General features: G+C 47.4%; 1 protein-coding gene across 2 annotated transcripts; it reads right to left on the reverse strand.

Annotated features, from left to right (window-relative positions):
- Nucleotides 1-1,435: 1,435 nt before the first annotated feature.
- Nucleotides 1,436-27,984, reverse strand: LOC119396738 (organic cation transporter protein). Of its 2 annotated transcripts, none has more exons than XM_037664048.2 (11): nucleotides 27,770-27,984; nucleotides 22,755-23,391; nucleotides 21,308-21,411; nucleotides 17,826-17,980; nucleotides 17,089-17,257; nucleotides 16,017-16,143; nucleotides 15,081-15,190; nucleotides 13,187-13,401; nucleotides 12,680-12,861; nucleotides 3,846-4,009; nucleotides 1,436-1,728 (listed from the first exon to the last, which is right to left on the reverse strand). In XM_037664048.2, the coding sequence occupies exons 2-11, from the start codon at nucleotides 23,166-23,168 to the stop codon at nucleotides 1,638-1,640; spliced, it is 1,731 nt and encodes a 576-aa protein (XP_037519976.1). In that variant the 5' UTR covers nucleotides 23,169-23,391; nucleotides 27,770-27,984; the 3' UTR covers nucleotides 1,436-1,637. The 2 variants fall into 2 exon arrangements, with proteins under 2 accessions (XP_037519976.1, XP_049273169.1); XM_049417212.1 differs by lacking the exon at nucleotides 27,770-27,984 and adding an exon at nucleotides 23,852-23,975.
- Nucleotides 27,985-27,997: the final 13 nt, after the last annotated feature.

Raw genomic sequence — 27,997 nt, forward strand, 5'->3', positions numbered from 1 at the left:
TATATATATATATATATACATACGCATACATACATACATGGGACATGACGGCGACGCCGACGGCAGAAACCAGCCGAGAGTGTCCATATAATTGCTATCGCAATAAATGCAAAGTAATGAAAATTAGTTACGCAGGAGGCCACAAGTGACCTAACTTGCCTTAGAGTTGATTCGGATTGTGGCGCACGGTTGTCCTATAGTTGAGAATTTTCTTTTTGGTGAATACCACTGGACAGTTTGTCCCTGCAGTATGAGGTAAATAAAATAAAGCGTGTGTCGATCAAAACAGCAGGTACGAAAAATATGGAGGCGGCGATGCTAATTCTTGACTTAGGAGTCTCCTAGAGGTACTCACGCGTCGCCGTTCGTGTGCGCTAGAGTATTCCTTGGTTTGACTTTGTCTTTCGTCGTGCTGCCGCAGTGGATCTCAGAGGCCACGAAGAAAGAAGCGCGTGGTTGAGGTCTGCTCCGCCAGATGCCGCAACGATCCAAGCTTCTCACACGAAAACCGTCTGCTCGTTCAATGACCTCGTTCATTTATTAATGATTAATTATCCTGACAGTAAATTGGAGCTTATCTTATGTAAACTTGTGCCCCAATATCATATGCATTCTATGTAACTCTTAACCTGAACAACAACAATCGATTTCGTACCAGTTTTATTTTTAGAAGACCGTTTATGAATATTATGAAAACCGGAAGTATGTGCTCGACCGGAAGTGCTTGCAAGAGAAACACGAGTCACTCGGTGTTTGAGCCACTAAAAACAACATAATTCTGGGATTTCACGTGCAAAAACGACCACACAATTATGAGGACTGGGAGTAGGTGGGAACTTCAGATTAATTTTGAACACCCGGAGCTCTTTGACGTGCACCTAAATCTAAGTACACGGGCGTTTTTTGCATTTTGTATCATTCTATTTTTGATTCTTCACTGCGTGCAGCACAGTTTGCTGTAAACGCGCCAAAGTGTACTTTGAAGGGTCCGGAGCTAGTGAAGCTGCTTCTCAGCTTTTTCTACCAGCCTCTCTGATCTTCACAATGAAAAATAAAGGACCTATTATTATTATTATTATCATTATTATTATTATTTTATTATTATTATTATTATTATTATTATTGTTATTATTATTATTATTATTATTATTATTATTATTATTATTATTATTATTATTATTATTATTATTATTATTTTTATTATTATTAAAGACCAAGAATCGAACCCGTTTCATTGAACTTAGCAGTCCTCGAGCTTAGCTGAGATACTGCATGCCAAACCACAGCCGCTAAGCTACCCTGCGGGTTCTCCGAAACTTCTTTGTTTTGTTTTTGTAGATTCAAGCATGTGTTGGTGTATTTTATGCTAGGGAGGATGATTTCGTTCGCATTTTTCTCGCATTGAATTCTTATTCGCATATCGACAGTCGTTCGCTAAAAGAATATATATATATGTTTTATGAAGCTGCGATGGTGTCATCGAAATGCTAGCGCATGTCCCGCATTGTGCGCTTATGAAGGCGTCGATGTTAGCCAGATGACCAGATGTGTCGCAATGTCCAGTCGAAGTGCAATGGTACACAGCTCAGCTTGTGGACCTTGCACGAAAAGGAAACTGTGGTGACGATGAAATGCGATCAGGCTTTGACGTCTGAGGACTTCGCCATGGGCTCCATTTCTTTTTCCTTGGGGGCGGTGTTGTCGTAGCCCTTCTTTTTGCCTTCCAACCTGTAAGAAAGAGACGGAAAATAATAAGGCGCTTCCGACAAGAACGGAAAATAACATGATCAACTAACTAGTAACCGGGGATGACAGGAAACTATGCAACTATGCAGAACATGCAACTATGTTTGCATCAAGAAACTATGTTTGCAGAAACATGGTCATATTAAGTCGAAAGCCTTAGATGCCTCATCAAACGCAAAAAGTGGCAGTAGGCGTCAACACGAGTTATGAAAAAAAATGCTGTAATGACGTCGCCCTATGACGTCATCATGACGTCACTATAATGCCACTATGACGTCGCATAACCTAAAGTCATCACATTACATCGTCGCTCGGTCAAAGGTGGCGCGATCCCGGAGGCTCCGCAAAACCACGTGAAGTGCCGAAGGCTTCCAACACCCCCGATCCCGGAGGCAGTGCAAAACCACGTTGGATTCAGAGATATCGTGAGTGTGGCGAGGAGGGGGGGGGGGAACCAATACAATCGAGTGAGAAAAAAAAAGAGAAGAGGATGGCCTTCGCCTTCGAGTCTTCTTAGGCAAATGCATGAGGGACCCCGTGACTTTTTTGGTTTCGCAGTTTCACAGATGCACCGATTGGTTTAGGACTTGACGTGATTAAACGTTTACAGTTTCGAAGTTCGCGGTTCGCTCCACATAGTGCAATTCAGATGATCGACACCGGGAAAATGAAATGTCATTTGCAACTTAAAGGAACATTAGGGTATGCATGTCATCCCTCAGAAATTTTAACTCGCAACCAGGTGTCGTGGGTAATTGTGGAGCTTCTGCAGCACCATATTTCATAAGGGACTACGTCATTCAAAAGCGAAGGAGTGGTGGCGACGCCGTCGTCAAGTTTTCCCATTTAGGCGCGTGACGTCGGGCATTATGATGGCGTCTGTTGGAGACCAGTTTTTTCCGAAAAAAAAAAGAGCTGCTCGGGGCTTTGTACAAGTGCTGCGACATGCCCATGATGTGTACGAGGTAGCGGGTTCGAGTCATGGTGGTCTCTCTTTTAGCTAACATTTATTCTGAATGAACCAAGCAAGTATTTAGAACGTTTTCTTCGTCATGGAGAGTGGGCTAAACACAAGATAATTCGAAAATTGGGACTTCGCACAATGTACCACCCCGGAACCGTGGTACATCTCACAATATATATGTTACCACAATACTACATACAAAGAAAAAGTTCTGAAAAAATACTTTTTCAGCCTAAAAAGGGTTTTAGCGTCTTCTCTGGGGTCTATATACATAAAAAATTACACCATCTCCCGCTAAAGGGGACCATGAGGCGATGCGAAGCCGGAGCACTTGCACGATCGCGTTCCGTTGGCGTTCCTTGGGCATGCTACCGACCTCGCGTCGTGGAACGCGAAGAGGGACGCTACTCGCGTCGTATCTTCCATTTAGCCTGGCCGTTAATTCTCACAGGGCGAGCGGGGAACGCGGTCGACAGGCGGGCGAGAGGGGGCAGCGTAGGAGAGGAGGGAGAAGGGGAGGGGACGCGCATGCGCTCGAGCTCATCGCGGCGTTGCGCAGGAGAGAATTTCGGCATGTCTAGCCCGCGTTTCAGAGGAAGAGTGGAAAGGGGGAGGGTAGAGGGGGAGGGGAAAGGGAAAGTGGAGAGGGGAATGGGAGAGTGAATGAGGAGAGGGGTAGGGGAGAGGGTGAGTGGAGAGGAGGTGTGTGGAGAGGGTATGCGCATGCGCAGTAAGGGTGGTCACGCCGCACACCACCATCACCACCACAACCACCACCACCACCGGATTGAGCTCCGCCTTAAGATACTTCGCATCTAAAAGTCTGTCTAGCCGCAATGGTGAAACAATGAGTGCGATAGCAGCAAATTGGAATTTTATACGAAGTAAAGCTAGCAGCCAACTCCATTAGAATCCAATCAGGCGTAACTCTACAAAATGCGCACGTCTGCAGCCTTCGTAAGTTTAAGCTAGCACATAGTGCCTACGACACCTGGGCTGATGTTATCGATTTTGACTTTATACGAAACATGACGGCGACAGCGACGGCTAAAGTGCGCTTCGAGTGTCCATATAATTGCTATCGCAATAAAGATATTATGAGATACAGGCGATTTACAGATTGCTCTAAACTGACCTGTTGAGCGAGAAGAACTGCTGATCCTTGCCGAACTCCTCGGCGTCTTCAATAGTCTGACACAACGCGTAGCCGTTGGTTTCGGGGAGCCACGCGGCCGATATGCCAGCGGCGGCCGCCAGTAAACCGAGAAATAAGAAGGGAATCCAGTTGCCGTAGCGGCCCTGTAAAAATATGCAAGAACTAATGAACTTGTAGGTTATGGTAAAGGGGGAAAAAAGGTAATTATAATGAGGCAGGGCAGGACATGCAGTGTGCCAGTATATGGTGGAGCTCCTCTACCAAAAGCTGTTCTAGCTGTCACCCATTGTTTCATTGTGATCAAATATTACGTAATCACCCCATTGGATCATATCTGTACTACGAGAGAAGCATCATCATCACTTAGTGTTCCGAACGAGCTGTTAACTACACATTTTTCTGATGTATTGTTCCTGAAGTGTGCCTGAAGTACAGCTACAGGAACTCATCATAGCTGGCGAAGTTTTGTACGTAGTATGATGTTCTCAAAGGGCTTGCTTTTTGTGCCCTCAGCGCATCCTTACTGGTGTAAATTACTGGAGTTTTTTGAGTCGACCTCATTCTACTGAGTTTTGCTTGGCTAAACGTAAGTCAGTTGACCAGCGTTGTGCACTTGATACCACCCTCCGAAGAACATAGTCCTTTAAATAGTATAACTAGTTACGCGCCGTGAAAACTGTTGGACAGCGAGGCTGTTGCACCTTTCATTCGATCTTCAAGTCTTTTCTTTCGTTCTCACTAGTCAAGCCGCCCTTCACCATCCCATCATCATCAAGTCAAGCCACCCTTCACCATCCATCGTACCCGTGATCCCCCTTTTGTTGCACTCACTCTCCTTCAGGATTACGCAAGCTGCGTCACTTGGCCCCATCTCAATCCACTCTGTGAATCGCCCGCCTTACTTAAGCTTCATCACGTGACCCACTCTCAATCTACATTTTGAATCGCCCGCCTTGCGTAAGCCTCATCACGTGACCCACCTTTCAGTCCACTTCAGGAATCACCCGCTTTACGTAAGCTTCATCACGTGACCCACCTTTCAGACCACAATCTCATTCACCCGCCTTACGTAAGCTTTGTCACGTGACCACCTTTCCTTTCCAGCCCTCATAAGACCCCTTCTCTGCACCCTGATCAGGTGACCTTCTTTAGCGTGACCAAGTCAACGATGCCGACGGCACAGGGTGCGCAGAAGCAGCCTCGCTGGAAAAAATAATGCAAAATTCTGCTTTGGCGGCGGCAGGCGTGAAGGCAGATGATAAAGGCCGTTAAACTGCGGAACACAATCTTCACACCTTTACGATTGTAAGCCAGCAAGAAATGCTTCAAAGCCACGACTACTGATGCCATAAAGGCGGTGTTAGCTAAGCGAGCGACGTTACGACTTTCGTTAAAAAAAAGAAAGGTTGGCGCCGCGGGGCAGCAGTGTCGTTGGCTTTCGCGTCCCGTGTAACTTCCAGCATGGCCGCACAATCTCGTCTCGCCTTGACAAAAACAAGCTCTCCGCCTGCACGTGCAATGAAGTGGGCGCGCTGGGCACAACACGCAAGCCCTACATTTCACCAGCGTCAGTAACCCGGTCTCGACACGGCGTACTACGCCCGCCCTCGCTGCCAATGCATACAGATCGGCGCCGTATCAGCACGCAAAGCCTTGAACCATTCCCTCACACTCTTACCCTCCTCTCCCCACCTTAAAAAAGAAAGATGTAGACATCAGTTTCCCCTTAGCGGTGGGCTAGTGGTTATGGTGCTTGATTGCTGATACGAAGGTCTCGGGAGCGAATCCCGGCCGCGGTGGCCGCATTTCGATGGAGACTAAATGCTAGAGGCCCGTGTGCTTAGATTCAGGTGAACGTTAAAGAAACCCAGGTGGTCGAAATTTGTGGGGCCCTCCACTACGGCGTCTCTCATAACTACATCGTGGTTTTAGGACGGAATACCCCAACAATTATTATTATTGTAGAGCTGAGTTTGAAGGCAAGTCTCAGTTGCCATTCAAAGCAATATACCGCTTTGAATGGCCCCTACAAAGATGTCAGTAATGATAATAAATATTATTTAAATGATGAGAGCCTGTTATGATACATCGTGGTGGCAATTAACAGCTTCGCGGTCGGGATACTAGGCACGAGGTCGCGTGTTCGATTCCCTGCAACGACGACCTCATTCAAAAGGAGTATGAAATGTACGAACGGCCGCATAGTTAAAGCGCTGATTAAATAATTTTATGTGATCGAAATGAATCTTCTGTCCCTCGCTACGGCTTGCCTCTTAAACGCAACGTGATTTTGGCACCTAAAACCCCAGGACTTTATTAATTTAACAGCTCGTTTTTTTATTATCAGGATGAGTGCTTTAAATAAACACGCAGTATGACGCGATAATTATAGTATTCCTGCATTTGTCACCTACTGCAAATGTTATTTGTAGTCACCTACGGCGAAGTTTTGCTGTGAAAGCAAGGACAGTCAACCAGTGCGATGCGAATGACAGGCTGTCTTCATGTATGAACACGGCGGGGCGGATAATGGCGTCTCTGCATGATAAGCCACGCAGTAAAGGTTATAAGAGTGGCTGGGTAGTTAACGAGAGCCAGGGTGTATCGCACGTAGGATACCTATCTGGCAGTGTTAAAGTGAGAGCACATGTTGTGGGGATTGCGACAGAACACGAGGGGAAGGAAAAGAGAAAGTTAGACGCGATTTAAATGCTAAAGTTCAGGAGCCCTTGCCCTATCGGGGAAACGGGGCCAACGAAGCTTTGCGTGTGTGTGCCTGACGTACTACTTTCTTTCTTTCTTTCTTTCTTTCTTTCTTTCTTTCTTTCTTTCTTTCTTTCTTTCTTTCTTTCTTTCTTTCTTTCTTTCTTTCTTTCTTTCTTTCTTTCTTTCTTTCTTTCTTTCTCATGGCGCAATGCTCCCTCCTAATTTTCCTTCCTCCACGCCGGGAATCAGACCATCATCCACGTTCTTAGCAGCGCAACACTTCTAGATGCTACTGGCAACAACGATGGTCACGCGTTCATATCCAGGCAAGAATGCTATGTTGCAGCGTGAAATGGCAAGTCACCTAGATAAAAGATTAGATTGCGATATCAGAAACGGCCGATCGCCGATAAGACCACGATCGAGATAGCATCAGTTATTGGAAAACGGCGCATACAAACGCATTTGACCGGTGCACCTTCGAGCGCCGCATATCTGTGCGCTGGCCGGCGCCGGGTTTTTAACGTACGACGCCGCTACCGAAATCTGCGAGTTATAAAAGCTTCGTTTAAAATAAAAGGGACAAACTTATGGCGAATGCCATGCTGTCCCGAATGTCATTCGTGCCGACCTCTTGACCTGAAAGGCTTTTATAAGCCGAGGCCATCACGATGCCATTTGCTTTATCTTTTATTCTTTGTTCCGCACCGTCTCTGGCTCTTCGCGAGAACTTGGCCCACTCGTCTTTGTTTGTGCAGCGACGCCTCTCTCTTTTATCCGATAGCGGGGCAGTCTCGACAAAATGGATCGTTACGTTTCGAAAGCGTCTGGCCGTTCCTGCGTGTATCTCGCTCGCGATTGCCCGCATGTCTGGCGCGGGGCAGATTGCACTCGCGAACGCTTATACGCGTCTTCAAAGACCTTTCAAGGCGTAAAGAAACATATCTGCATCTTAAAGTTTCGCGTAAAACATGCATCGATCTGCTTGACGCTGTTTAGGATGCGGCGCAGCATCTGCTGCCGACCCGCGTGCGCGAATGGGGTCGCGGTTGCCGTCGTTTTAGTGTTAGGCATTGATAAGGATTTAAATGTTCCGTCTAGCGTTCTCAGCTATAGATATATTGTCGAATATGTGCCACAACAATGCTGTAAAAGAGCAAAGGTCGCACCGAATGTCCAGTAAGCAGAAGCGAGGGCCAATGAATAATAATACGTATACATAACGACCATTTATGCTTGAGCTGCAGCCTGCATGTGAACTCAGTACATGCAGACAAATGGGCGAGACTGTGCTCACTCATTAGAGGAGGCAGAAGCCACCCCGTAAGTGTGCACGCTTGCTCTTGTCTTCTCCGTATAAATGAGCATTAGATGTGTATGTGGAGGGGGGGGGGTAATGAGGGGCACATACGAGTCCGCGCTTAGAGAGAGGTTTAAGCACCTCAAGAGACCGGGTTGTAATTCTGCGGGGAACAGATGTAAAGCTAAACAAAGAACAGTACTACAAGGACTACGCCCTGGATTAAGATCGCAGCGTTGGAAGGAAAAACAGAGTTAACTATCTGCACCGACTGCTTATGTAATCATGCGCTTGGAGTGTCATTATGTTGCAAATAAGTCGCAGAAATTTTGCGTCGTCCCAGCACTTCTTTGTGGCAAAATTTCACGGTAGCTCCCAAGATACTTTGACGTCGCACTGCGTTTCTCCTGCTTCACGTCAACACCGGCTTTATGAGACGTGCTGACCCTGCAGCGCCAGTCATAAGCAGCACTTTATTGAACGGCGTTGTGCTTCCGCGAACATTCCTGTGTCCATGCGGCATGTTTGCTATCATATATGGGGCCTTTTGACGCAATGCTTTATTTCCTCCTTTGTCGCAATATCTTATGCGACGACTCCAAATACTCAATGCGCGAGCGGAGCCAGGAAACGCGTCAAGCTTCGCCTGGCTATCTGTCATTCTGCCCATTATCCTTCTATCTCACACTTAGGAGCACCTTTCGCAACTCGAGCGGTTTGCGCGCACGTGCTCTCCTCCTGTGATATTTTCGCAGCATCCTTCACTTTACGGCTTTGTCTTCCATTCCGCGACGGCTACGGTCATCGTGCCACACACTGAAATCATTATGCGGTTCGTCCCACTCGGTGCATAACCGCCCTGGCGGCTTATGGGCTATGGCATTGCGCTTCTAAGCACCAGAGCGCGGGTGCGATTCTCGGCCACTGCAGTCGCATTTCGATGGGGCTGCAGTGGCCGGGAATCCTGTTACGTACATTAAAACCTGTGTACGTAAATTTAGGTGCACGTAAAGGACCCCAGGGTGATTAAAAATAATTTGTTACACTTCTTTACACGGCGTACCTCAATTCCGGCATGCAAAATTTCACAATTTTCAGACTGTGCGCATGCTATTCGTTTTTTATGAAAACAATTGCCTGTCAAGGGAATGAGACTTGTTTACATAAAAAATCACAGCATATCCACGGAGTGAATGATGATGAGTGGGCGAAGCTGCGGAGGTTCATCGGTAAACCGTGAATCTTCCGTGAATTCTGCCCAGTACATCATCACTGACGTGAGATCGGGGCGCGTTTTATACTAAAGATTCGATGAGAGTTTATGACGACTTGCAGCTCACTTTAATTTTACATGTACGCTGTGAATTTTTCATTGTTTAATCATGCACAGGAGAAATCGCACACACGCACTACCTGGAGGTCAAAATCAGTGCCTATATATACGGGGTGGTCAGTGAACGGTTGTGCAGCGCGAGCGGTCGGTTTTTTAGGGGCGAAGCTCTTAAAGCGGCACCCGTTCGTCCCTCGTAGTCGTAGTGCGTAACCAGTCGTAAACGCTAGTACCAGATCTTGACCTACAAGGTGGTGCGGTGGGAGATTTTTCCTGTGCGTTGTGAACAATAAAAACTTCGCAGCGTGCGCGATAACTAAACGCCGAATTCTTCTGTCTCTCATTCCTCATTAGCAGCCATTGGCATGTTCCAGTAGGAAACGTTAGTAGAAGTGTAAGTGTTAGCTAAAAGCCGACTTCTTGTGTTCTCATTCCAATTAGCAAGCCATTGTTACCTCCAAGGTAGTGCCTGGTGAGATTTCTCCTGTGCGTGATTAAACAATAAAAAATTTTGTTCAAAACGCCGTTGATTGATGAAATAAACCAAAGAAAGACGCCAGATGTTTCCTAAAAGCAAAACGAAAGAACGCCAGATGTTTCTAAAGCAAAACGAAAAGACGCCAGCTGCTTAATGAAAGACGCCAGATGTTTTCTATAGCAATGGTTTTCTAAACAATGAAAATTCACAGCGTACATGTAAATTAAAGTGAGCTGCAAGTCGTCATAACTCTCATCGAACCTTTAGTATAAACGCGCCCGATCTCACGTCGGTGATGATGTACTGGGCAGAATTCACGGAAGATTCACGGTTTACCGATGAACCTCCGCAGCTTCGCCCACTCATTATCATTCACTCCGTGGATATGCTGTCATTTTTTTTTCAATCAAGACGCTGCCGCGACGCTGCCTCGCGACGCTGCCTGCGTCGGCGCCACTGCGCCGCGAGGCAAGATAGGGGGGGGGGAACGTAGGAGAGGAGAAAGAGGGGGAAGCGTAGGAGAGGAGAGGGCGATACATATCACGTACTGTCCGCAGCGCATTGTCTTTAGGGAGCCTTCATGTGTGCACGCCCCCTCCGTTTTTAAGACTGGTTACACACAACTACGGACGAACGGGTGCCGCTATAAGGAGCTTCGCCCCTAAAAAAAATCACAGCATATCCACGGAGTGAATGATGATGAGTGGGCGAAGCTGCGGAGGTTCATCGGTAAACCGTGAATCTTCCGTGAATTCTGCCCAGTACATCATCACCGACGTGAGATCGGGCGCGTTTATACTAAAGGTTCGATGACTTATGACGACTTGCAGCTCATTTTAATTTTACATGTACGCTGTGAATTTTCATTGTTTAGAAAACCATTGCTTTAGAAAACATCTGGCGTCTTTCGTTAAGCAGCTGGCGTCTTTTCGTTTTGCTTTAGAAACATCTGGCGTTCTTTCGTTTTGCTTTTAGCAAAACATCTGGCGTCTTTCGTTGGTTTATTTCATCAATCAACGGCGTTTTGAACAAAATTTTTATTGTTTAATCACGCACAGGAGAAATCTCACCAGGCACTACCTTGGAGGTAAACAATGGCTGCTAATGGGAATGAGAGACAGAAGAAGTCGGCTTTGAGCTAACACTTACACTTCTACTTCTACTAACGTTTCCTACTGGAACATGCCAATGGCTGCTAATGGGGAATGAGAGACAGAAGAATTCGGCTTTTAGTTAACGCGCACGCTGCGAATTTTTTATTGTTCAACAACGCACAGGAAAGATCTCCCACCGGCACCACCTTGGAGGTCAAGATCTTGTACTAGCGTTACGACTGGTTACTCACTACGACTACGACAACTACGAGGGACGAACGGGTGCCGCCTTAAGGAGCTTCGCCCCTAAAAGAACGTTGCAACAAGTTCTTTTGGAGGTGGATAATGATGAGCAGGAAGAAGGATGAGTAAAAGAAAGAAAAAGAATAAATGATGCGGCGATGGAAAGAGTTTCCTTGTGGCACGTGGGACAAGTGGGTATAGTTTCGCCGTTTGAAGCAATGCAAAGGAGAGGAAGAATAAAATAAATCCTCGGTTTGTGTACTTATAAAGGGAGTATGTATAGAAAGGAAGGGAGGTTAACTAAATGTAGTTCCGGTTGGCTGTCCTGGAGAGGGGAGAGAAATAAGTAGAGAAAGAGTATGCAAAAGGGGTACAGATATGGAGACGAGCAGAAAGGAAGTTGCTGTCATTCCTCCGGCGATTTACTGTGCTCGTATCAATCACCGATGGCACTGTAATATCGCTGCTCCTGTTTAAGGCGAAAGCCATTGATGCCTCATCAAACGCGAAAATTGACCGGCGTTCCGCGTCGGCGTCTCCCGTCGGCGTCCACACGAGTGATGCAAAAGAATTGTCACGCGATGACTTCGCCATATGACGTCACCATGACGTCACATGAGCCAGGGTGGGTGGGAGTACACCGGGCCCGTGCTCCCCCCCCCCCCGAAATTTTTTTTCCCATGGGATTCAAAGCACAAAATGACACTCGACCCCACTGACCTGCCCAGACCCAATGTCGGATCAAGGAGGTGCCAGTTTGGGACGTCATTATGATGCCATAGCGACCTCACACGATGACGTCATCACGCGCATCTTAAGTTGGTCAACGTTGGGCCGATCACGGAGGCAGTGTGAAAACAGGTGAGGTGCCTTCGATCCTGGAGGCAATGCAAATCCATATTAGGTGCAGAAAGCTTTCGGAGGGTGGCGGCGCAGGAACGATAAATCGACTGAGAAGGAAAAGATGGCTTTCGCCTTCTGGTCGTCTTAGGTGTGTGCATAAGAGACCCTGTGAGTTTTTTTGTTGGCCAGCGGGATGGCTTAGGGCTTTCCCATATAACAAAGTTCTCTAAATCATTTACCATTTGTTCTATACGTACTATAGGTCGAACTCTTCGATGCATGATTGAACCAAGGAGGTTTAAAGAAATACTGGAGTGGAAGCTCTCGCAAATTGTTGGCGGCAAATGTGAAGTCAGCATTTGCCCGTAGTTAACCTCCAAAACGTAGCCTTTGCGTGTGAAGACCGATTAGAGATCAAGTGCTTTTCTTGTGCAAACGCAGATGCTAAGTTAATTATTAAGAGATCGCTGTTCCCGACGTAATATATCCGGTTGAGTATGGGTACCGTGATTGCTGATGAAATTTGCCAAGCCTCTGAGGTTTCTTAAGGAAACCAGTAATACAAATAGACACGTTGAGCAGTATCTGTCTGGAACAATGGGCTGTCTCAAAGTCATAGGGCCTGTGAGGGATCAGCTACATTTTAATCACTGTAAGCTAACGTTTTAGCTTGCCCATGATAAGAGGGCGGAGGTCTGGCTTTACTTCCGGGACTTTATATCACCTCCGGCATTTTCTCAATCCTCCTTGGGACAAGGGGTCTTGGTGTACAACGTTCAGAGAATTGAGCATAGGGGCAAAAAGGTGCGGGTTACTCACGAGGTATATGATGTAGGGCATGCAGATGCTAAACGCCGAGGAGAAGGCCGAAGAGGCGCCGAGCGCGAATGCGCGCAGCGGCGTGGGCATCACTTCGGCGGCCTGCTGGTACATGATCATGAAGGAGGCAGCGCACGCGAACTTAGCCACCAGAGATGCTGTGACGCCGGCAACCGCGGCCTCTGCAATGGAATCGGATGTTATGATGGTGATTGAAAAGAGCGCAAATAGCGCGAGATAAGACAAAGAAGGCCACAGGAAAAATACATGCAACGAAAGGGGCCACCAACAACAGGACTTGTTAACGGTTAACGTCGAACACTGAAAGTTGCCCAAGCGACTAGAAATGTACCTTAGAAGAATGGACTGTTGGGCGAGTTTGTCATTCATGGGGATTTAAAAGAGCGCGAACTAACGTGAGACAAGACAAAGAAGGCCACAGGACAGGTACATTATCTTGTGCTCGTTTTAATAATCAGGAACAGGAAACGTCCGGAATATGCTCACCGGTTGGTATGAAGCAGGACGATAAGCAGGCGACGCTGACGAGTAGCTGTAGCGCCACGTTGCTCCATCGGCGGCCGAAATACTCCATAGTCCACCAGCCCACAACCGAGGCCGGCAGCTCGACCAGGCCCAGCAGGAAGAAGTTCAGGAACTCGTTACCGCTCATGTTGGTTACGTTAATGTGCAAGCCGTAGTAGGCGCAACTGTTGGCCACCCTGCGTGTGTGGCAAGCGGGGTGTAAATTGGCGTGTTCAAATTCTACGCAAGGATACAGTGAGAAGAAACGTGGACAAGCGCGAATGGTTGGTGCTTGTCCGTATTTTTTTTTCTTACTGCGTCTTTGTGTACAGTTTGTACATGCCAATTTACCTTTCAAGTATGAACAAACTCGCCCAGAAACAAGTTTTATCGGACAAGTGAGAGTTCGCATTGTTATGGTTAATCAGTAAGTCTGCAAAGTAGAGGAAGGTTCGTGAAAGAAAAAAATCACAGCATATCCACGTGGTGAATGATGAGTGGGGCGAAGCTCCGGAGGGAATCATCGGTAAACCGTGAATCTTCTGTGTAACGCCCCATCAATTATCATATAAAGAATGAGAAACACTGTGTGTATATTACAAATATCAAACTTTTATTTTTCCTAATTACATGATGCTTGGCTTGCGTTGTCCCTTCATTATCACGGCTTTATGGTCCGTGAAATGAAGGGATAGCGGTTCCTGTACGGGTTGCAATTGGAAATTTGAAAATACCAGGTCTATACACGCCCGTCGGATGGTCGTTGGTTTCATATGATCAAAGGACGTGCACGTGAGAGCATGTTCGGCTGCCGTGTGTTGTATTAACCACTCATTGTTCTTTTCGGTAATATCGACATTCGGTTCACCAACTAACACAAATGGTCTATTCTTGTACTCGTCATAATTACACAATGCCGTGTCAATGAATGTCTTGATATTCCCACTCGACAAATTGGGTGCAAGGTACATGGTCATGATGATGCATCCATCAAAATCGATGGCAGCATATTCACAGTTGCGGCTCTGTGTCGTTGGTAGTAGTTTCAGATTTTGTGCCTTTTCTTTTTGTTTGACGTATGCGGCCACACCACCTGCAGGACGCTCTGCATGATCGATGCACACGACTGGAACGTATCCTTTGATATACGGTCTTTTGGCGTTCCACGTCTCGGTATGACAGAGAACGTCCACCGCAGTAAGTGTGGGGTCCCGTTTCACATCGTCTACAAGCTTGACATGTTGTCTTCGGGCGTCGTTGAAAACGCGAGACGTAGTAAAGAAGAAAGAAAGCCACACAGGCGAACACGCACGAGAGTCTCACTTGTCAACGTCGTCTTCTTCTTCTACTGCATACCAGAGCGCGCGCGCCTCTCACGAACTAGAAGTGGCTACTACAAACAAACAAATGAACAAACGGAGGATGGACAGACCCACGGCATAAGGAGCTTCGCCCCTAAAAAATCCCCTTCTAATCTTGTCCCTCAGGACTATAATAAAGTTCTTTGAATGCATGTATCTACCCGTTTTGTAGATTGAAGCTACGAAAAAAAACAATATACAGGCTCCCCAGAAAGGAAGCTTCACAGTTGAGGAAAAACTCGTCCTCGTCCGGGATTTGAACCAGGGACCTTCAATGCCTTTTCGGGGACGTAGCTGTACCATTTGAACTAACCACGAGGCTCCCAGATTGCAGCGCTAGGGCGAATCAATCGACAGCTCTCGTAGCGCTTCCAAGGGGTGACATATGCGAAAAAAATATATTATGAGTGAAGTTCGTAAGATAGAGTAACTGGGCGTGGAAATTGATTTAGAATGGCGGCGCGAAAAATTGTTCTGAGATAAAATACAACGATCACTTTAAAGTGCACACTTACCAGCTCACTGTGATGATGAGAATGTTCCTACGGATGCGAGGTTTCAGGAAAAGGTCGAAAGTCCTGGAGGCTGCGATTTCCTTCTCTTCGGCAATCTTTCTTTGTACTTTCTTGAAAGAAAGAAGAAAAGAACAACGCATTAAGGTATAAAGTAGAAGTAAATGAAAGAAGCAGAACAAAGCAACATATATGAATAGGTCAAATAGGCGATTGAAGCTTTAAATTTTTATTGCGATATCAATTATATGGAAAATCGAGGCGCCTTGTTGCCGTCGCCGTCATGTTCCGTACAAAGTCCAAATTGATAACATCGCCCCGCTCGTCGTATGTTCTGTATGCGAGCGAAAGCTTGCGGAGGCTGCAGACGAGCGCGGCTCAAGCACAGATGAAACGCGCCGGTCGACTCCGTCGGGCGAAGGAGCATGAAAGGGTGCCGTTGGGAAATGGGGTGGGGGCTGCGTCAGTGGGCAGCAACTGTGAACCTTGATCAAATGGGTGTGGTCGCGCGCGCTATCTCGATAGATATTGGTAGACGGCTCCTATCTTTGCACGTGCCGTGGTCCTATCACTTACTTCGCGTTGAGGCGACAGGCAGCACGAAAACCGCTTCGCTCCCTGGAGCGGCCGTGTTCCCTTATGCCAGAGCGTTGGCGAGCTGCTAATCTATTGTGAAGGGCATTTCCCTTGTTTCTTGAGCAAAATTCGTTTCACGCTAGTCGTATAGAGTTACGCGAGACGTAATCATAAACGAGTTAGCTGCTAGCCTTACTTCGTACAACATTCCAATTTGTTGCTATCGCATTCATTGCTTCGGCCTTGCGCCAAAGCTGTGACTGTTTTTGTTAGATACTTCTCACAAATGGCGCGTTTGTTTCAACGCTGGGCACTGCGAATATACGAGTGGTGGAGATCTCGGGATAAAGTTTATTGGCTAACCGTGAGATCCGATGCGAGGTCTTCCGGCACTTCCACGCCATTGGTTTTCGCGATCCGCTTGAGAATGGCCGTTGTGTCCTTGATTTTGTTTTGGGATAAAAGCCACCGTGGTGATTCGGGAATGAGTCTGTCGAGAGAAATAAGGGTAACGGTGAGTAAGAAAATAATTAATATAGTTAGTGTGCAAGTGTGATGGAAGAAGTAAGTTAGCGCCTTAGTTCTTATATAATTCCAGTTGCGAAATGGTGTTCCGAAATCCGGACATTCCCATGAAAAACTTTGCGAAGGATAGCAAATTGACGCGCCACCTGAGAGCGACGACAAAAAACACGCTACGTCACCGCGATCACTGCAGACTTCGCTGTCACTGCACGAGTTGCCGCGGCAAGATAGCTTGAAGTGCTTTCAAGAGAGGTGGAAGAGAGGTCTATGTCCGCAGTATTATCTGCAAAATATAAGCCGCAAATGTAAACACACCGCTCGCTTCACCAATGCGGCATCGTTGTGGGCTTGTGCAACGCAACACCCCAAAATGTCATTTATTAGCTTGTTTTACCGCCTACAGCTGGCGCGACAATCAGCAGTCTCCGCTGTTTCGGTCAATGGCGTGTCGGGATTTCGATACATGGCGCCCATGGGGGGTTCCGCAAATAGTATGATTGACAACAAAAGGTAACCAAATAACTAGCATAACAAAATATTAACTTTGAGGATTTTACGTCCCAAAACAACGATATGATTATGAGGGACGCCGTAGTGGAGGGCTCCGGAAAGTTTCACCGTCTGGTGTTCCTAAATCCAAGTGCACGTGCCCCTAGCATTTCGCCTCTGTCGAAATGCGGTCGTCGCGGCTGGGATTGGAACCCACGATCTTCGTGTCCGCAATCGAGTACCACAACCACAAGGCCACCGTTGCGGATAGCATAACAAAAGGCAACTATAGCATAACGGAATGAGAGACTGCGCTTGTCTTCCTCTCTTGTGTTAGTTGTCTTTCGTGGCGCTATTACTAACCCTAAGTAAAATCTAGATTTTCTCGGCGCAGCTTGTCAAGGATATGTGGCGTGCTCACTTGTAATAGAACAGGTTCGGTATGGCGCACGATGAACAGATGATGCCCAGCAGGATCCATGAGCGCGACAGGTAGGCGATGAGCGGCAGTATGCACAGGCCCACGGTCCACGAGATGCAGCAGACACCCAGCATCAGGGTACGCTGCCCGGGACCCACAAGCTCCAGCACTGCGCGTGCGCGCAGTGTAAGGGAGTGATTGTACAAGTAGCCATCTATGTTAGCATGCACGGGCTTTACTGCACATCCACCTTGGACAATGGTGCATGGGGTGAGGCATGATTGAGCGCGCTCGAATTCTGGATGATGTGCTCATACTCCTAATGTAAAAGTATAAAAAAACTGGGCGAATTGGTAGGAATTCATTATGTAAGGTATTCAGTGCGCACGCAACAGGCAAAGACGTAACGAACACCTGGGCAGAAAAATGTCTTTTTTGTGGATGCGCTGAATACTTTCCATAATGAATTCCTGCTAATTCGTCTAGTTTTCTATACTTTTACGAGATATGTCAACGCGCTGCTTAAGGGTTCTCTTGCAGGTGTCCACTTGCCGTTGCTTTTGAAACATCAAAGAGTTCGGTAAACGGAGACAAACTTCTTTATGCGACTGCTTTTGCTAAAGCGTCTTGTTGACGAAGGTGGCTAGGTAAATGTGGCTAGATAGAAAAATCTTTTTTTTTCACTTAGTTGTAGACACGTCTGTAAAAGGTACGCTAGGAGGCAAAAGTGAACTCACGAATGATGTAGGGCAATTGAAATATCTGCGGCATGACGCTGGCGTTCATGAAACGCAGCATGGCGAAGGCGATGAAGTTTGTCACCAGGATGGACGAGAGTCCGAACACGGTCGCGATGAACACGGTCAGGAGAAACACCGGCTTCCGGCCGATTCTGGAATAAGCAACGCGATGACGGGCAGGTTCTCAGTGTTCTGTTAGGTCAAGTATTTGTACAAAACTAACGCAGCAGGTGGTTCTAGCCGTCACTACGTACGGTGCGCGTCCGTTCCACACTGGCAACCTCACAGTGTATGCGTTGCGCATGTGACATATATACTATAGAAGGTACGTATATCGTGAATATCGGCCACCTCTATATAAAAGCAGGGAAAAGAGAGCACCTTAGGCAAAGCATTCAGGGCAGTGAATCCGATCAACTTGTAGTTCCCGCTTGCTGCTTCCATAGACACCAACGCCAGTCTTCTCTAGTAACTTCGCAGGAAAATCATTGAATGTAACAGGTTTCTTGCGCACGCCTACAACGTTGCTCCAAATAATTGCAGCGTTTTCTTTGGGTGATGTAGCGCTTTCACCACGCCTCGTTCTCGTCTTTTCAATCTCCTTTTTTTCCTGCTTCACGTTGGACCACCTTATCAGTGTGGAAAACCAACTAAACCGTACCACTACCCCGATAGGCCACTCAGTACTGTTTCTGTAACGTAGAAAAGTCGAAGCTCCAGCGGTGGATCCCTGGATCCTAGCCAAGCCTTCATTAACCTTATTCTGAACCCCTTGGCGCTTGGATTATGTTAAATAATATTATGCCAAGTGGCCCGCCCTGGTATTTGCGGGTTATATTACGGTAGGTCCCTTGCCCCACGGGATAGTTACATCTTATTACAGGCTATTTTCTAGGGATCATACGGTCGTTTTACTGCACGTGCCAAGGCACAATGTAAGGAAGTCGACTGAAAAGATAAGCAAAACGATATCCTGATATTTTGAATGCCGCAGAAGCCTAGTGAGCAAGGGACGAAAAAAAGATAACACGAAAGATTTGAAGAAAAACGGGACCAACGTCTGACTTTGCATAAGGATTTGATTTGCATGAGCTCCCATGTTCGGGTCTCTTAGACTGCAGGGATTATTAAGGAATGTCCTGGTTCCTCCCATCGATTGGTATTTGCATGCATTTCGGGAAGCCCAAGACGTCGCCGTTTGAAATGCGCGGGGAGAGAATTTGAATAATTTCGTCCCGGCGCAGTTTTGAGATCCCATTCGGGGTCGCGCCTGGCGAAGTTCCCGGGTTCCTTTTAAAGGAATAGCCAAGAATAAAAGGAAGGAAAATAAAGAAAAGAAAGAGTACGACTCAAAGACGGACGAAGATTCTCGCATCATTAGAGACGCTGATGTTTACTCGAGCCTGTGTTGCGGTAAAGATGGGGGACTATATGGTCGCGCACTAGCACGAGTGCACAGCATAGCAGCAACGTGCGGTGGCCGAAATCCACGTGTACTCTGCAAATTTTCCGGGTAACCGATTCTACGCTTGGTAATAACTTCATGGCTCTTAGTCGTTTGACCAGGGACTTGCCTTCTGGGAATGTTTCCTCTATCGCGTAGCAAAGTACAACCACGTGTGCTTAGGCGCGCTACATTTATTCACGTCTCGAACCTTGATCGCTATCGAAACGGTCTCTTAAAGTTCTGAAAGTTTCTAAAGTTAGACGACCTATTGGGCTTTTATTGAGGACCTGATTGAGATGTGATTGCCCTCATAAAATGGAAAAGGGACCGAAGTTTTCTGATACGTTTACCTAGATGGTACCGCATGCCAACCGTTCTCAGAGGTAGTTTATGTTGGGCCCTTGGAGCTACTATAAATTTAGTTCTATGACCGTTTAAGGCATACGTAAAATTATGTAAATATGTGCGAGTATAAAGTCAAGGTTATAACCATAATTGCGCGTACTTTGCTTCGTCACTCTGTCGTCATCGTCACACATCTTGTTATTATTGATCGTCATCCTCTTCATTATCATAATCATTATCACCACTAGCATCATCTCCTCTTCCCGGTTCCGTAATTCAGAGTAGCTGGTATCGTTGGGTGAGTTGGGCATCTGCTTATTTGGTCAGGCACTTAATGCTCAAACACTGCTTTTTGGCAATTACTGAAACCGTTCGACATGATCGCGACTCTGTCGATTCCAGTGTCCTACCCCCCCCCCCCCCCCCCCGTTCCACACGCACACACAGGCGAAATGCACCAGAGGAAAAAAACAACTAATAAAATGAAAGCATTCGGTTCCAACTTTTTCTCGGCAAAGGATGTACTTGCATTTTTCTTAATAGTTATTTGATAGAATTCTTGAATCAAACGATATTTTGTATCGTTACAGGGTGTCACTGATCCCGTTAATCGGGTTGGAAATCGCCGGGCGCATTACAAGGGCTGGCGTCTCGGCCCTCCGAAAACGCACCACGAAAGCGCGGACAATTTTGAGTTGGTCCTTTTGGTGCGACAGCGAACGGTGGTTGTGGTCCAAAGACCGAGTCAGAGCCGAGAGTCGATAACACAAACGGAAATGAAATATATTATCAGTTAAGGCAATACAAATATTACAAACACATGTACACTCGGCTGGTACCAGTTACAACTTCACAATATAACTCAGATGGTCTTTACACAACGGGAGCTAAACAAACAGATCACAGGCTACAGATGCAATTGCATGCATTACAACTATTGAAGCACAGTTGAAGTCCCGAACGTACAACGGCGTATCCAGTCCACAATTCTTGGACGGTAATCGAATGCTTCTCTTCTAGGAAACACTCAGGCCAGCTCCAGCGTTGATCGTCGTAGCTCAACCGTCGTCGTAACTTGTCACGGCTCACACGGCGTCGTCATCCACTTCTTCCAGACTGACGATCGACTGACCGCACACCATCATAAACACGACTTCTTTGGCTAACGGAGCCACACTTAGCATAACTTCACCATCACCGGGCCGACTGACTCACTCACTCCTTCTCTGTCTGTCTGCCTGATTGTCGTCGCACGCTTTTATCTCCTCTCCCCAGGGTTCTAGAAGCGTCGGGAGCGTTCTCCGGCGTGTAGCACAGCCGAAGCTAGGGAAAGGGCGAGAGCTTTCTCGTAGGTTCGAATCGCGGCGGCGTCGCTCGGCAATGCGTCACGCTTCTCTCTAGAAACTTCCAGGCTTTGCCGGGCGTTTGATCGCGTTGTCTGCGTCTGGCTCGAGTGGGTGAGGAGGATGCGGCGCGTCGGCGTCTTTTGATGCTTATTTTTTCGTCGTTCGCGCTTCTTGGGCGAGCGGCTCGCGCGCTGCTGTTTGAAACCGGCCGCGCGCGCGCTTTATTACGCGCTCGTTTGTGACACAGGGTCGTAAATAAGTGTCGTAAAAGGCGTACAATAATAAAACGGTATCGCTATAGTGAATCCCTTCATTTTAAAAAATGATCTCTGCGAACTCACCTGTCGGATAACGTGCCTAAGAGGACGGTTCCTATGGCGCTGCCAACACTTCCAAGCGTGAAGACGAGGCTCGGGAGATGGGCTCGATCACACACCAAGTCCCACTGAAGTAAAGAGTTTGATGTTGAATCGTATTGAAAAAGGAGTGACAGTAAGCTGTGGGACCTCGCAGAAACACAACCCGATTTCAAGTGACAAAGAAGAAACTAGACTAGGTTCAGTTACTTCATAGAATTTGATGTATATTAATAGAATGTCTTGATAAAGAAAGAAACACCAAAAGGCAGGGAATTTACCGGACGTGGGTAGTTTGCTGCTTTTCACTGGGAGAAGGAAACGGTAGTAAACTTGAGAGAAACAAAGGGACGAAGAACGCTAACTTCGTGCACGCATGACACAGTACACCGAGTCTCTGACCAACTGTTATTTCCAGCCATGCGAGTGGACCGGGACGGCATGCTGCTCTCCAATAGTGGAGTGCATATGACACTCTATGTCGTTCCCTTTTCATTATAAACACTGCAGCAACTCTTTCGTTGCTTCCTGCGCCAACTAAGCCCAAAGCGCTGGTCGACCTTTCGTTTTGGGAATGGTCATGAGACCAGTCGCGTTAGCACATTGACAGAATGGTAGAGCTTATAAGCGCGTAGTTGGAAGCCGTGATGCCTTTGTTACCGTTCGTGCTTGCGTCACAGTGGGACCGATGATTGTAAGCAATAACTGTATGTAAGGCTAGCAACAGATCGGATCAAAGAACTCTATTAGGCACCCTGCGAATTGGTGGGAAGGGCCTGGACGCCGCCTAAGCTTCGGCCAAGGGTGTCTGGCCCTTGGCGGCTTCCTCGGCTCGCTGGACAGCCCAGAGTTGGTGCTCCACGTAGAAACAGGAATATAGGCATTCGGCGCATGTTTGTACGGCTTCGGCAGTCATGGACGCTTTTCACTGCAAAATTTTACGTTACGTACCACAGGCAGTGGCGTAGCCAGGGGGTGGCACACCGGGCTCGTGCCCCCCCCCCCCCCGAAATTTTTTCTACCATGGGATACAAAGCACAAAATGACATTCGACCATGCTTTAATTACCTGCCCGCGCCCCACGACGGATCAAGGGCGCGCCAACGCCCCCCCCCCCCCCCCCCCCCCGAAAATAATTTCTGGCTACGCCACTGCCCACAGGTAATTGAAGCCTGCAGCATAGCTCAATGTAAGGGCATCTCAGAAAGTTGCTGGACTATTCCGGCTTGTAGCTTTAGTGCAACATAAAAACACACTTGAATCTATGAATGTGGTAAGCATTAGAGAATTGCAGGGTTCAACGCTTCAAGGCTGCGCACAAGCTACAGAGTGCTATAATAAGAAAATCCGTAATTACGTTGACAATTGTGCCAAGCCTTGTGTACAAAAAAGCTTGTGGAATATGCCATAGGTGAAATTTGGGGTTCCTTACTTGCGTGGAAGCTGTGCTTTCATAGTTGGTGTCATCGTAGGCGAACTCCGTGCAGGCCATCTTCTCCACACCATGAAGCAGACGGGTGACATTAGCGCCAGTGTCGCTGGCACTCGCAGCCGACAGGAGACCGCGCGCCAGGCTCTCGTTGATGGAGTCCAAGGCGTACAAGCTGCATTCGTCGTCAGTCACAAGGAACTTGCGAAGTATATCCGGCTCGCGGGCGTCCGTAAAGTTGAACGTGAGCGCCAGGTCGGGTAGCACGCACGAGTGCTTGGGTACAGAGAGCATGAAGATCTGGTTCATGAAGTAGCCCGGCATCAGGAGGGACGCCGGCGCCAGGTAGACCCAGACGAGGAGCCGCTGGAACCGGCCGTAGCCTCCAAGCTTGTCGATCACGTCTTCGAATTCCATGGCTATTCGACACTATACACAGCGTAAAGCACGAGGCAGTCCCAGGATGTCGACGGGGGACACAATTTTGGCAGGAAATTTCTTATTTTGTGGTCTCACGCCCAGCGGCAACAGACGTTTGCACTCAAAGACCGGCCCTGTTGGAAGAGGCCTACGGAGGACAACGACTTGTGTGCGGTCGCCGTGTTGCGGCAGTACCATTCGCAGGAGGTGTTCGGAAGGGCTGGAAACAGATAAGTGCCTTTGAGCTCAGAAGGCGCCTAAAGCTGTCGAAGATGACAATAAAGTGAGGACGGGATGTTTTAGATGACTCGTCGATTAGTTGCAGCGAGCTGTCAAACGGGAGCCTTTACTGAAAACATGAACCGATCAGGAAGGGGTAATTGAACGTTCAGTTTGCGTGCTCAGAAGTACGCATACGGCTAACAGTTGTGAAATATTCTTCTTTTTCGAAGAGCTAGTGTGAGGGTGAGAGAACGGGAAAGGGAGAGAACAAGGTCACTGCACCGGGAACAACTCAGGTTGAAAAGGTTTGAAGGTTCAGAAAGGTCGCTCTTCTCTTCACTGTACCGACGCTGTAGCGACAACTCTAAGTGAGTCTCCGGGGCACAAATGTATCACATGACCTCGAAACACAGGGACGTTAACACCGCACGCGCTCTATACAAAAAAAGTATCTATACTTGCCACCGCGAAGTATAAGATGCGTCTCAGTGACATTCATTCGCGATCTCGGAAAGGGTACCGCAATGCCTTGGCGACTCGCATCGTAAACTGAGTTTGGCTCTGCTGAGCTCTCGCTCCGTTGGCAAGCGCTTATTGACGCGCGCTCGTATCTGTCCGATTACAGCTCGCTCGCTGAGATTAGCTCAGAAGGAGCGGACCACTTAAGATGTACGGAGCTCTTTCTGCTTCTCCCTGGAGTCCCCTGTGAGAGGTGGCTTTGACGAACCGTATGGTCGCCGAACCTCGCGGTAGAGTCAACAGAAGAACGCGCTGTCTAGGTCGAGATATGATCACTCTGGTCTCTAAACATGCCGTTCAACGAAAAGCTCTGGCTGCGGTTATCAATAAACAGAGAGAGAGAGAGGGGAGAGAGAGATCTTCGGAAATATTCAATCACCGATAGATGATCGTCTACAAAAGGTCCGTATCAGGAAACGAGGACACCGGGCATCTCTCATGAGGTATTCCGGAGTGGGAGTCATACAAACACCTCTTATCGAACCTTTTAAAGAAGCTCTTGTGTGGTAATGCCACTGAAAGGCTTGCAGCTTGAGCACAGTGCCTCTTTATATGAGATGTTCAGAACGCAGTCATTGGACACTAATATATGAGTGAACACTGCAACTGTTAGTTGGCGCATTAGTGTTAATCACGCGTATAACGCGTCACTAAGTAAAAGCAATGTAGAGGGAGCGTCAGGTCGAGGTTGTTTTCTGTAGTGTTGTTTCTGACAATCTCGTGGGTATTAACTCAAGGTGACGCAAGTGAATTCAGAAGTAAATAATCGACAGCTGAGCCAGCAAGGTTTGAGACTGTACTAAAGCGTGCCGGTTAGGCGGCTGACGCTGCGACTTGCTCGATTCACGGGGTTCAACGTCTCAAACCAACGCTACAGGGCCGTGAAGTACGCCGTGGAGTTTGGGTCTACGGATATTGACATCACCTGCTTTTTTTAACGTGGACTTAAGCCCTTAACCAGACGATAGAATTTCATGCTTGTCAACTGCACTTGCTGTTCTTGTACGTACTCTTCCTTCACCGGAATGCGAACGCCGTGGTCGGGAATCGAGTTTTGTGCATAAAAGGAAAAATGCCACAATCATTGCTCCACTGTGGCGGCTAGAGGTATTGCGCGACAACTACCCAGGGCGTGCTAATGGTTAGATACGTAAAAATCCCGAGGTGCTTCAAATGCGGCGGATTGCTATACTTTTGTCGGACCACACAGGGAGGGGCCATCAGGTGAAATCTAGTACTTAATTTACTGCGCGAATGCTATACCCCCCTCTCCTGATTTAACGCGGCGTTTGCACGTTCAAAGAGCATTTTAAGAAAGCGACATTTAGAGATTAGATGATGACATCCTGCCACTTGCGTAAACATTGAAGCTAGAATTGCGGCACAAACGAAAAAGACTGCGAATACGAGGAAAGTTTATGCCTGAGTGCCAATAAAACGCAGCGATTGCATGTCTTGAACCAGTCTTCACAGTTTCCTTGTCTCCTCTCGTGTTTTTTAGTTGTTTTCATCCCGTAGTATAACCGCACGATCTCGGCCTAATAAGGCAGGATAAAATTTTTATTTGTGGGAATGCGCTATGGGAACATACAACACAGAGCTGAGGCGGCACTCGAGAGCCGCACTCCAGGTTAAGGCCTCTATCGCCCAAATGATTGCGTATATGACAGTCTAATTGCGTGAATCATTGCGTAAAACATTGCTTCAGCGAAAAGGTTCGGCAGATCCCACACGTTGTGGGAATCGGTTTCAATGCGAAGCAGTCAGCGAGTACTTCTATGCTGTATTTTATGGCTTTGAGCCAAGCGTTACGAGGTTTATCGACGTGTTTTTGTAAGCGCAATAGCTGTGCGCACATCGTGGGCTTACCAGGCACGTCGACAACACTGGCTTTTGAAGGGTAACTTATGGCACGACCTAACGTCAGCCCTCACGTTAGAGTACATACGTCATTATTATCGAAACTATGTGCGCTTTATGGTGCAATCATGTGAATATATCATACGTAAATTTAATAATAATATCTGGGGTTTAACGTCCCAAAACATACGTAAATTTCGTTAATGTATTTGTCCGGGGTCGAGCAATGCTTCTATATAGCTTGCTGAATCACAGGAATACAAGTGTGATGTTTATTACACTGCTCTAAAAGCGGAGCGAACACTGGAACCACAGACGTTAATCTGATGCAATGCCTGTATCGTAGGCGTACATATGCAGTGTTAATTGCTTTCTGGTAAAATTGGATAGCCAGCACCACAACCACAATTGACGTTGCATCGCCATTACGCCTGCGTAGGCTGTTTTTCCAAACCAGTTTATAGACCCGGCGTGGCTCTGTGGTAGAGTACCTGATTTCCACGCAGAATGCTTAGGTTCGATTCCTGCTGGGATGCTAATTTTCATTATTTCCATTCGTCTGGTCAACGCTGCTGATGTCATGTTTTTCTTAACGCTCTCGCATTTAAATTACCAATGTCTGTTATCATCGTTCCTGACTAGATATAAACTGTCAATCACCTGTGGCGCATACCCGTACACCGCGGCCCGTGGTAAACGGGTATTTGCCACAGGTATCTGGAGGAAAAGGTCTGACGACGTACGCGACAGGATGCTCACGTTATTCATGTCCTGACCCGATAGTCATATTCGTCAAATCCTCTTACCATCCCATGCCGATTTTGGTCTACACCAAGTTAAGGAGGCAATCATGAGAGCACCATGACGTAGGCGGATAGATAGATAGATAGATAGATAGATAGATAGATAGATAGATAGATAGATAGATAGATAGATAGATAGATAGATAGATATATAGATAGATAGAAACGCTCAAAGTTCCAAAGGTTCGCTAGGAAATGCTTCTCATTTAAAAGCGCATCAATAATGAAGCACCACCTGAGAAAAGGACAAGGCTGGTACGAGTGGATACCCGCCATGATACATGTAGACGTAGAATCTTAAATGTTATTGGCAAATGTGTTCAAGCAGCTGCTCCCGTCCCTGTGGTTCGTCTCGTTTATTTTCGTTGTTTTAATTTAGTGCCGCAATTGTCGACGGAAAAGCGGGCGCATAAAAAGACGCACTGCGGAGCAATCTTTTAAGTGAGTTTAGGAAATATATTCGGTGAGGCGGCTTAGCTTACTGAAGATCCCAAACCCAGCCTGCTTTCTTTTGCGTGCACAGCCGATAGGCGTAATTTATAAATCTGGCGGGCATAATGTTTTAATGCTCCCTGATGTCTTTCGAAGGAGTGTGCGAAAGTCCTACGATGCGAACTGACAGTTTACGCGGGTGGCGATCGAACATCACTTGTCTGAGCGTAAACCGTAAATTATGCGCTTTGACTAATGGACACGTGCATCGCATACCCGTTAACTACGGTGTAGTTAGCAATGACGCACTTTCAAGAGAGTTCCACGCGTGCCACGGGTGCGAAGTACCCTGCTTTTCACTACTGGTTGTTTTGCAGGTGGTACACACCTTATGATGAAGTTGCAGTGCGGTGTCTTACATCGTATGGTTCAGTCACGTTCGCACGTTCTACAGTGAACCGGGTAACTTCTAATAAACGGTCGTTCACTATCGAATAGAACACGAGACAGAAAAAAACTAATTGTTAGGGTTTTGACGTTCGAAAACCACGATATGATTATGAAAGACGCCTTAGTCAAGGGCTCCAGAAATTTCGACCATCTAGGGTTCTTCAACGTGCACATAAATCTAAGCACACGGGCATCTAACATTTCGCTCAATCGAAATGCGGCCGGGATTCGATCCCGCAACCTTCGGGTCAGCGGTAAAGGGCCATAACCGCTAGGCCACCGCGGCGGGTTACGCAGCAAAAGAAAACTTACGTGTCGGGTCGCTGAGATGTTCATCCACAAAACGCCGGATCAGGCGGATCCGACGTTCAGCCGGGGTTTCCAATACTGCTCCACGATTGCATCACCGGACGCGGCTCCAATGTGCCGTATAGAAACAAAGAAACGGTCGTGGCGATGCCGTCTTGGGAGCGCACGCACGTACGCCTCCGGGGCAAACTGTGGCCGAGTCGTGGCCGATTGGCTCCCCCACTTGTGCCG

The sequence above is a fragment of the Rhipicephalus sanguineus genome, chromosome 6, assembly GCF_013339695.2.
Source record: "Rhipicephalus sanguineus isolate Rsan-2018 chromosome 6, BIME_Rsan_1.4, whole genome shotgun sequence".
NCBI lineage: Eukaryota > Metazoa > Arthropoda > Arachnida > Ixodida > Ixodidae > Rhipicephalus > Rhipicephalus sanguineus.

Coding starts and splice junctions, on each gene's coding strand:
- LOC119396738 (XM_037664048.2), bottom strand. CDS start 23,168: ATGGAATTCGAAGACGTGATCGACAAGCTTGGAGGCTACGGCCGGTTC. Junction 21,412..22,754: donor AAAGCACAGCTTCCACGCAA/GTAAGGAACCCC, acceptor TCTTTACTTCAG/TGGGACTTGGTGTGTGATCG. Junction 1,729..3,845: donor CAGTTCTTCTCGCTCAACAG/GTCAGTTTAGAG, acceptor TCTTTCTTACAG/GTTGGAAGGCAAAAAGAAGG.